The 10,625-nt window shown below is 50.8% G+C and overlaps 1 protein-coding gene across 1 annotated transcript; it reads left to right on the forward strand.

The window, feature by feature from the left end:
- Positions 1-3,044: 3,044 nt before the first annotated feature.
- Positions 3,045-5,320, forward strand: LOC143784126 (claudin-4-like). Its single transcript, XM_077271966.1, has 2 exons — positions 3,045-3,139; positions 4,570-5,320. Exon 2 carries the CDS (start codon positions 4,582-4,584, stop codon positions 5,224-5,226), a length of 645 nt encoding a protein of 214 aa, XP_077128081.1. The 5' UTR covers positions 3,045-3,139; positions 4,570-4,581; the 3' UTR covers positions 5,227-5,320.
- The last annotated feature ends 5,305 nt before the right edge of the window (positions 5,321-10,625 follow it).

Consider the following 10,625-nt stretch of genomic DNA (forward strand, 5'->3'; position numbering starts at 1 on the left):
CTCCACCTCCTGACAGATACATAGTGATATATCCTGCAGATTATTACACCACTGACCTCTCTGCAGAGCATCGCTCCTCCACCTCCTGACAGATACATAGTGATATATCCTGCAGATTATTACACCACTGACCTCTCTGCAGAGCATCGCTCCTTCACCTCCTGACAGAAACATAGTGATATATCCTGCAGATTATTACACCACTGACCTCTGCAGAGCATCGCTCGTCCTCCTCCTGACAGATACACAGTGATATATCCTGCAGATTATTACACCACTGACCTCTCTGCAGAGCATCGCTCGTCCTCCTCCTGACAGATACACAGTGATATATCCTGCAGATTATTACACCACTGACCTCTCTGCAGAGCATCGCTCCTCCACCTCCTGACAGATACATAGTGATATATCCTGCAGATTATTACACCACTGACCTCTCTGCAGAGCATCGCTCCTCCACCTCCTGACAGATACATAGTGATATATCCTGCAGATTATTACACCACTGACCTCTCTGCAGAGCATCGCTCGTCCTCCTCCTGACAGATACACAGTGATATATCCTGCAGATTATTACACCACTGACCTCTCTGCAGAGCATCGCTCCTCCTCCTCCTGACAGATACATAGTGATATTTCCTGCAGATTATTACACCACTGACCTCTCTGCAGAGCATCGCTCCTCCACCTCCTGACAGATACATAGTGATATATCCTGCAGATTATTACACCACTGACCTCTCTGCAGAGCATCGCTCCTCCGCCTCCTGACAGATACACAGTGATATATCCTGCAGATTATTACACCACTGACCTCTGCAGAGCATCGCTCCTCCACCTCCTGACAGATACATAGTGATATATCCTGCAGATTATTACACCACTGACCTCTCTGCAGAGCATCGCTCGTCCTCCTCCTGACAGATACACAGTGATATATCCTGCAGATTATTACACCACTGACCTCTCTGCAGAGCATCGCTCCTCCACCTAACAGATACATAGAGATATATCCTGCAGATTATTACACCACTGACCTGTATGCAGAGCATCGCTCCTCCACCTCCTGACAGATACATAGTGATATATCCTGCAGATTATTACACCACTAACCTCTCTGCAGAGCATCGCTCCTCCACCTCCTGACAGATACAGTGATATATCCTGCAGATTATTACACCACTGACCTCTCTGCAGAGCATCGCTCCTCCGCCTCCTGACAGATACATAGTGATACATCCTGCAGATTATTACACCACTGACCTCTCTGCAGAGCATCGCTCCTCCACCTCCTGACAGATACATAGTGATATATCCTGCAGATTATTACACCACTGACCTCTCTGCAGAGCATCGCTCCTCCACCTCCTGACAGATACATAGTGATATATCCTGCAGATTATTACACCACTGACCTCTCTGCAGAACATCGCTCCTCCACCTCCTGACATATACATAGTGATATATCCTGCAGATTATTACACCACTGACCTCTCTGCAGAACATCGCTCCTCCACCTCCTGACATATACATAGTGATATATCCTGCAGATTATTACACCACTGACCTCTCTACAGAGCATCGCTCCTCCACCTCCTGACAGATACATAGTGATATATCCTGCAGATTATTACACCACTGACCTCTCTGCAGAGCATCGCTCCTCCTCCTCCTGACAGATACACAGTGATATATCCTGCAGATTATTACACCACTGACCTCTCTACAGAGCATCGCTCCTCCACCTCCTGACAGATACATAGTGATATATCCTGCAGATTATTACACCACTGACCTCTCTGCAGAGCATCGCTCCTCCTCCTCCTGACAGATACATAATGATATATCCTGCAGATTATTACACCACTGACCTCTCTGCAGAGCATCGCTCCTCCACCTCCTGACAGATACATAGTGATATATCCTGCAGATTATTACACCACTGACCTCTCTGCAGAGCATCGCTCCTCCTCCTCCTGACAGATACATAATGATATATCCTGCAGATTATTACACCACTGACCTCTCTGCAGAGCATCGCTCCTCCACCTCCTGACAGATACACAGTGATATATCCTGCAGATTATTACACCACTGACCTCTCTGCAGAGCATCGCTCCTCCACCTCCTGAGAGATACACAGTGATATATCCTGCAGATTATTACACCACTGACCTCTCTGCAGAGCATCGCTTCTCCACCTCCTGACAGATACACAGTGATATATCCTGCAGATTATTACACCACTGACCTCTCTGCAGAGCATCGCTCGTCCTCCTCCTGACAGATACACAGTGATATATCCTGCAGATTATTACACCACTGACCTCTCTGCAGAGCATCGCTCCCCCACCTCCTGACAGATACACAGTGATATATCCTGCAGATTATTACACCGCTGACCTCTCTGCAGAGCATCACTCCTCCACCTCCTGACAGATACACAGTGATATATCCTGCAGATTATTACACCACTGACCTCTCTGCAGAGCATCGCTCGTCCTCCTCCTGACAGATACATAGTGATATATTCTGCAGATTATTACACCACTGACCTCACTGCAGAGCATCGCTCCTCCACCTCCTGACAGATACACAGTGATATATCCTGCAGATTATTACACCACTGACCTCTGCAGAGCATCGCTCCTCCACCTCCTGACAGATACACAGTGATATATCCTGCAGATTATTACACCACTGACCTCTCTGCAGAGCATCGCTCCTCCACCTCCTGACAGATACACACTGACATATCCTGCAGATTATTACACCACTGACCTCTCTGCAGAGCATCGCTCCTCCACCTCCTGACAGATACACAGTGATATATCCTGCAGATTATTACACCACTGACCTCTCTGCAGAGCATCGCTCCTCCACCTCCTGCAGATTATTACTCTTTCTCTCTCTCTGTCTTTTTCTAGGAAGACACGGTCACTATATAAACTCCATGTTAAAAATACAATCCGGATCAGTTTTTTCCCTCTTTTCAGTGGATCCACTGTGTTGATCGGATCCCGCCTGATCACTGATCCTCCCCTCCCCCCTCAGCTGTGCCGGGGCTGCCCCTGACACTGGGGGCGGTATATAGCCGGGGCTGGCGGGGGGTCCTGCAGTCCTGTGCGCGGCTCTACAGGTGAGGGGCTTCTGGTACTTATGTGGATAATGGGGGGCGACAGTGCCGTAATCGGCTGCAGCGGCTCCTACAGGTGGGGGCTCAGCAGCGCAGGTTGGTGGTGGGGCCGGTTGTGGTGTTTGGGGGCTCCTGTCCTCGGGGCTCCTGTCCTCGGGGCATCTGTGGCTTCCTCTGCTGCAGTATCTGCCTCTCCTGTGGGTCTGACCTGGGTGATGGGGTCTGTGCCCAGTGTTGTGGGGGCTGCTGCGCTGTGAGGGACTTCTCAGGGTGGTGACTGTGGGATGATCTGAAGGCGGCTGTATGGTCAGTGCACCTTAGGTTTGGGCTACGTTCACATTAGCGTTAAGCTAATGTGCGTCGGGTTTGCGTCGGCGACGCATGCGTCATGCGCCCCTATACTTAACATGGGGGACGCATGCGTTTTTTTTGTTGCGTTGTGCGACACATGCATCTTTTTTGCCGCAAGCGTCGGACCAAGAAAACGCAACAAGTTGCATTTTTCTTGCGTCCGATTTTTGGCAAAAACCGACGCATGCGTCGCACAACGCTAGTGTGAACGTAGCCTTAGCTGCTCTGTGGTGGGTGGAGGTGCCGTGGGGGTCTGGCCTGTGGTGGGTGGGGGCCTGTGGTGGGGATGTGGCCTGCGGTTGGGCTGCTGTAGGGCAGCGGCCTGCGGTGAGGCCGGGGGTCCTGGTGGGCCGGGGGTGCTGTAGGGCCGGGGGTCCTGGTGGGCTGGGGGTCCTGGTGAGCTGTGGGTGCTGTAGAGCAGCGGAGTTGGGGGGGTGCTGTAGAGCAGCGGAGTTGGGGGGGTGCTGTAGGGCCGGGGGTGCTGTGGAGTTGGGAGTGCTGTAGGGCCGGGGGTCCTGGTGGGCTGGGGGTGCTGTGGAGTTGGGAGTGCTGTAGGGCCGGGGGTCCTGGTGGGCTGGGGGTGCTGTGGAGTTGGGAGTGCTGTAGGGCCGGGGGTCCTGGTGGGCTGGGGGTGCTGTGGAGTTGGGAGTGCTGTAGGGCCGGGGGTCCTGGTGGGCTGGGGGTGCTGTAGAGCAGCGGAGTTGGGGGGGGGGGGGGGGGTGCTGTAGAGCAGCGGAGTTGGGGGTCCTGGTGGGCTGGGGGTGCTGTAGGGCCGGGGGTGCTGTGGAGTTGGGAGTGCTGTAGGGCCGGGGGTCCTGGTGGTGCTGTAGGGCCGGGGGTCCTGGTGGTGCTGGGGGTCCTGGTGGGCTGGGGGTGCTGTAGGGCCGGGGGTGCTGTAGAGCAGTGGAGTTGGGGGTGCTGTAGGGCCGGGGGTCCTGGTGGGCTGGGGGTGCTGTAGAGCAGCGGAGTTGGGGGTGCTGTAGGTTTGGGGGTCCTGGTGGGCTGGGGGTGCTGTAGGGCCGGGGGTCCTGGTGGGCTGCGGGTGCTGTTGTCTGGTCCTGACTCTCGTCCTTCTCTTGCAGCTCCCCTCAGTCATGGCTTCCACTGGCCTCCAGCTCTTGGGCATGGCGCTCTGCCTCATCGGCTGGGTGGGCTCCATCATCACGTGTGCGCTGCCCATGTGGAAGGTGACGGCGTTCATCGGGAACAACATCGTGGTGGCGCAGGTGATCTGGGAGGGGCTGTGGATGAACTGCATAGTGCAGAGCACCGGGCAGATGCAGTGCAAGGTGTACGACTCGATGCTGGCGCTGCCCCAGGACCTGCAGGCCGCCCGCGCGCTCACCGTCATCTGCGTCCTGCTGGCGGTCCTGGCCATCCTCGTGGGCGTGGTGGGCGCCAAGTGCACCAACTGTGTGGAGGAGGAGAGCACCAAGGCGCGGGTCAGCATGGTGGCCGGGGTGGTCTTCCTGGTGGCCGGCGTCCTCATGCTGGTTCCTGTGTGTTGGTCGGCGAACAGCATCATCCGCGACTTCTACAACCCGCTGGTGGTGGAGGCGCAGAAGCGGGAGCTGGGCGCGGCGCTGTACATCGGCTGGGCGTCCGCTGCCCTCCTGCTGCTGGGTGGCGGCCTCCTGTCCTGCTCCTGCCCCAAAAAGCCTGAGGTGCCGTACACGGCCCGGTACACGGCGGCCCCGTCCCAGCCGCGCAGCGACTACGCCAGCAAGAACTACGTGTGAGCGGCACCGGAGACTGTGGGGGGCACCGGAGACTATGGGGGGCCGCATTTTATACTGAGCTTGTGATTAGTAAATTAAAGTGATGTTTTCTAAATCTGTGGTGGTCGGTTCATTACCGGGGGGCGAGTGCAGGCCCAATCCATAATGGAGGTGGGGGGTGAAATGGTGGCCTCTATAACTGCACAGTACCACTCCTCCTGTATATGTACACTGCACAGTACCACTCCTCCTGTATATATACACCGCACAGTACCACTCCTCCTGTCCTGTATATATACACTGCACAGTACCACTCCTCCTGTCCTGTATATATACACTGCACAGTACCACTCCTCCTGTATATATACACTGCACAGTACCACTCCTCCTGTATATATACACTGCACAGTACCGCTCCTCCTGTATATATACACTGCACAGTACCGCTCCTGCTGTCCTGTATATATACACTGCACAGTACCACTCCTGCTGTCCTGTATATATACACTGCACAGTACCACTCCTGCTGTCCTGTATATATACACTGCACAGTACCATTCCTCCTGTCCTGTATATATACACTGCACAGTACCGCTCCTCCTGTCCTGTATATATACACTGCACAGTACCACTCCTCCTGTCCTGTATATATACACTGCACAGTACCACTCCTCCTGTCCTGTATATGTACACTGCACAGTACCACTCCTCCTGTATATATACACCGCACAGTACCACTCCTCCTGTCCTGTATATATACACTGCACAGTACCACTCCTCCTGTCCTGTATATATACACTGCACAGTACCACTCCTCCTGTATATATACACTGCACAGTACCACTCCTCCTGTATATATACACTGCACAGTACCACTCCTCCTGTATATATACACTGCACAGTACCACTCCTGCTGTCCTGTATATATACACTGCACAGTACCACTCCTGCTGTCCTGTATATATACACTGCACAGTACCACTCCTGCTGTCCTGTATATATACACTGCACAGTACCACTCCTCCTGTCCTGTATATATACACTGTACAGTACCGCTCCTCCTGTCCTATATATACACTGCACAGTACCACTCCTGCTGTCCTGTATATATACACTGCACAGTACCACTCCTGCTGTCCTGTATATATACACTGCACAGTACCACTCCTCCTGTATATATACACTGCACAGTACCACTCCTCCTGTCCTGTATATACACTGCACAGTACCACTCCTCCTGTGTATATACACTGCACAGTACCACTCCTCCTGTCCTGTATATATACACTGCACAGTACCACTCCTCCTGTCCTGTATATATACACTGCACAGTACCACTCCTCCTGTATATATACACTGCACAGTACCACTCCTCCTGTCCTGTATATATACACTGCACAGTACCACTCCTCCTGTGTATATACACTGCACAGTACCGCTCCTCCTGTATATATGTACACACACTGCACAGTACCACTCCTCCTGTCGTGTGTGTGTATATATACACTGCACAGTACCGCTCCTCCTGTCCTGTATATACACTGCACAGTACCACTCCTCCTGTCCTGTATATATACACTGCACAGTACCACTCCTCCTGTATATATACACTGCACAGTACCGCTCCTCCTGTCCTGTATATATACACTGCACAGTACCACTCCTCCTGTATATATACACTGCACAGTACCACTCCCATCCTGTCCTGTATATATACACTGCACAGTACCACTCCTCCTGTCCTGTATATACACTGTACAGTACCGCTCCTCCTGTCCTATATATACACTGCACAGTACCACTCCTGCTGTCCTGTATATATACACTGCACAGTACCACTCCTCCTGTCCTGTATATATACACTGCACAGTACCACTCCTCCTCTCCTGTATATATACACTGCACAGTACCACTCCTCCTCTCCTGTATATATACACTGCACAGTACCACTCCTCCTCTCCTGTATATATACACTGCACAGTACCACTCCTCCTGTGTATATATACACTGCACAGTACCACTCCTCCTGTCCTGTATATATACACTGCACAGCACCACTCCTCCTGTATATATACACTGCACAGTACCACTCCTGCTGTCCTGTATATATACACTGCACAGTACCACTCCTCCTGTATATATACACTGCACAGTACCCTCCTGCTGTCCTGTATATACACTGCACAGTACCACTCCTGCTGTCCTGTATATATACACTGCACAGTACCACTCCTGCTGTCCTGTATATACACTGCACAGTACCGCTTCTGCTGTCCTGTGTATATATACACTGCACAGTACCACTCCTCCTGTATATATACACTGCACAGTACCACTCCTGCTGTCCTGTATATATACACTGCACAGTACCACTCCTCCTGTATATATATATACACTGCACAGTACCACTCCTCCTGTCCTGTATATACACTGCACAGTACCACTCCTCCTGTATATATACACTGCACAGTACCACTCCTCCTGTATATATACACTGCACAGTACCACTCCTCCTGTATATATACACTGCACAGTACCACTCCTCCTGTATATATACACTGCACAGTACCACTCCTCCTGTATATATACACTGCACAGTACCACTCCTCCTGTATATATACACTGCACAGTACCATTCCTCCTGTATATATACACTGCACAGTACCGCTCCTCCTGTCCTGTATATATATACACTGCACAGTACCGCTCCTCCTGTCCTGTATATATATATATATACACTGCACAGTACCGCTCCTCCTGTCCTGTATATATATATATACACTGCACAGTACCACTCCTCCTGTATATATACACTGCACAGTACCGCTCCTCCTGTACTGTATATATACACTGCACAGTACCACTCCTCCTGTATATATACACTGCACAGTACCACTCCTGTGTATATATACACTGCACAGTACCACTCCTCCTGTATATATACAGTGCACAGTACAACTCCTCCTGTACTGTATATATACACTGCACAGTACCACTCCTCCTGTACTGTATATATACACTGCACAGTACCACTCCTCCTGTATATATACACTGCACTGTACCGCTCCTCCTGTCCTGTGTGTGTATATAGTGTGTGTGTGTGTGTATGTATGTATGTGTATATATATATATATACGTATATGCACAGTAGCGCTTCCCGTGTGATCTTTCGTGCTGTGCAGTGGACGTCTCCGTTGCGGTCAGACCTGAGAAGACTCCTTCTTTGTCGGAGACCCTTCTGACAGGTGGGATCCTGGTCGCAGACGCTGCTGGAATTCGGCTTCTTCCTGTTACCTCCGGATGGTGACGATGCAGTTAGGGGCCCTCAGCCTGAGACTCTTGGTGTCTGAGCCATGACTACTGGTGACCTGACCTTCCTTCCTGTGCTGTAGTGTCAGGGGACAACAGCCCAGAGCTCCCACCACTGCCTCTTATCTTCAGGACAAATCTGTCATTGAGTGATGGAGGAGGCGGCAGCGGCTTCCACCCCTAGGCCGGTAATTGGGGTACTCGCGGTGAGCGTATAGTATATACACCTCTGACTACAATGCATGGAATGTATAGACATGGTGAAAGTGTTACAGAAAATGAAATATTTCTCCCAGTAAACTATTGCTCTTACTCATGTTTTGTTATACACAGGTTTACTTCCTTTGTGTGTATTAGAACAACACAAAAAAAGAGGGGTAAAAAAAGGCAAATTGGACAACTTCACAGAAAAGGCCAAAAATGGGCCGGACGCAATTGTTGGCACCTTTCCAAAATTGTGTGTAAACAACTGTTTCCAGCATGTGATGCTCGTTCATACTCACCTGTGGAAAGTGACAGGTGTGGGCAATATGAAAATCACACCTGAAACCAAGATATAATGGGGAGAAGTTTACTCATTCTTTGCATTGTCTGTGCCACACTGAGAATGGAGAACAGAGCGAGGAGAAGAGAACTGTTGGAGGACTTGAAAACCAAAATTGTTGAACAAAATCAACAATCTCAAGGTTACAAGTCCATCTCCGGAGATCTGGATGTTCCTTTGTTCATGGTGCATGACATAATCAAGAAGTTTACAACCCATGGCACTGCAACTAATCTCCCTGTAGGTGGACAGCAGAGAAAAATTGATGGAAGGTTGCAGCGCAGAATCATCCGGATGGTGGGTAAATTCAGTCTGTCCTGCAGGCTCAGGGTGCATCATCGGCACACTGTGTCTCCCAGGACTGCCAATAATCATAGTTCAGCATTTGCTTTTATTAACACAAGTCATTCCCACATAGCTCCCCTGTAGTGACTCATAGCATGGCTGGTCATTGGATGTGTCACGGGTTCGCCGCGACAGAGAGGAACCAGAAGACCACAGTCTGATTTCTTTTTACTTTTGTACAGATTAGAATCACTTCACCTTCATATGAAATGGTGCAGGTTTCTTTTAGCAGTGCAGGGGTTAATCAGCTCAGTTGAGCGCTCCTGGAAGCTTTCCTGCATTAAGGCTCTGGCTGTTCTGTTAGCCACTCCCATCTCCTATATAATCTGGGCCCTGGCTAGCACTCATTGTCACAGCTAGCTTATGCTGCTTGGCTGGAGGTTGTTGTTGGTTATTATTGGAGAAGGTTTTGAGTGTGTGATAATTCCCTTTCTTCTCCTACTTTGGTTTTACCCCATCCTCCACTCCCCGATGCATTACTCTTTTACATGTGTAAGTATATTTGTATGTTTGGTAGTTTTCGTTATCCCCAGAAAGCTTATTTTGACTTGGCCTTACAGGATGCCTGGGAATAAGCCAAGTTAAAAACAGAGATACTGGCACACACAGGGGTCATTACTGGGCATATTGTGGTGACAAACCTCCCCGTTCTCAGATGTTTGACTTGTTGCTTTTGGTCCAGAAATGGTTAAAGCTGGAGTCCTCCACTCCAGCCCAGATGGTTGAGTGAGTCATGGACAGATTTAATCGCTCTCTCTCCTGGCTGGTGCAGACCTGGGTTGCCCATGGAGAACCCCAGATTGCTGATGACCTGTTGGGCCTCGTAGAAAGATACAAGGTGGTTGAGAGGTCCCTAAGGAAGCCAGGGGGTGGGTCATCTCCATACCGGCGTACTGAGCAGGAGCCCGAGTCCCAAAAGAGAGGTAGTAGAGCAATCAATGGGCAGAGTTCGAGAGCCCAAGGAGCCGCTGAAGGTTTGCCAGAGCCTGCTGGTAAAGGCCTGATCTGCTGGAGATGCCATGCGCTTGGACACATAGCCACCCGTTGTCCTAAGTCCAATAAACAGATAGACTGCAGCCTACGGAGGCGCTCTTCATACTATGCCTATCCTGCCTGCAATGTGGACGATCAGCCTGGAGAGAGGCCACAGTCATGTCCTGTGACAATAAATGGAGTACTGGTGTCAGGGCTCTTGGACTCAGGGAGTTTGGTGACCCTGATA

The sequence above is a fragment of the Ranitomeya variabilis genome, chromosome 7, assembly GCF_051348905.1.
Source record: "Ranitomeya variabilis isolate aRanVar5 chromosome 7, aRanVar5.hap1, whole genome shotgun sequence".
NCBI lineage: Eukaryota > Metazoa > Chordata > Amphibia > Anura > Dendrobatidae > Ranitomeya > Ranitomeya variabilis.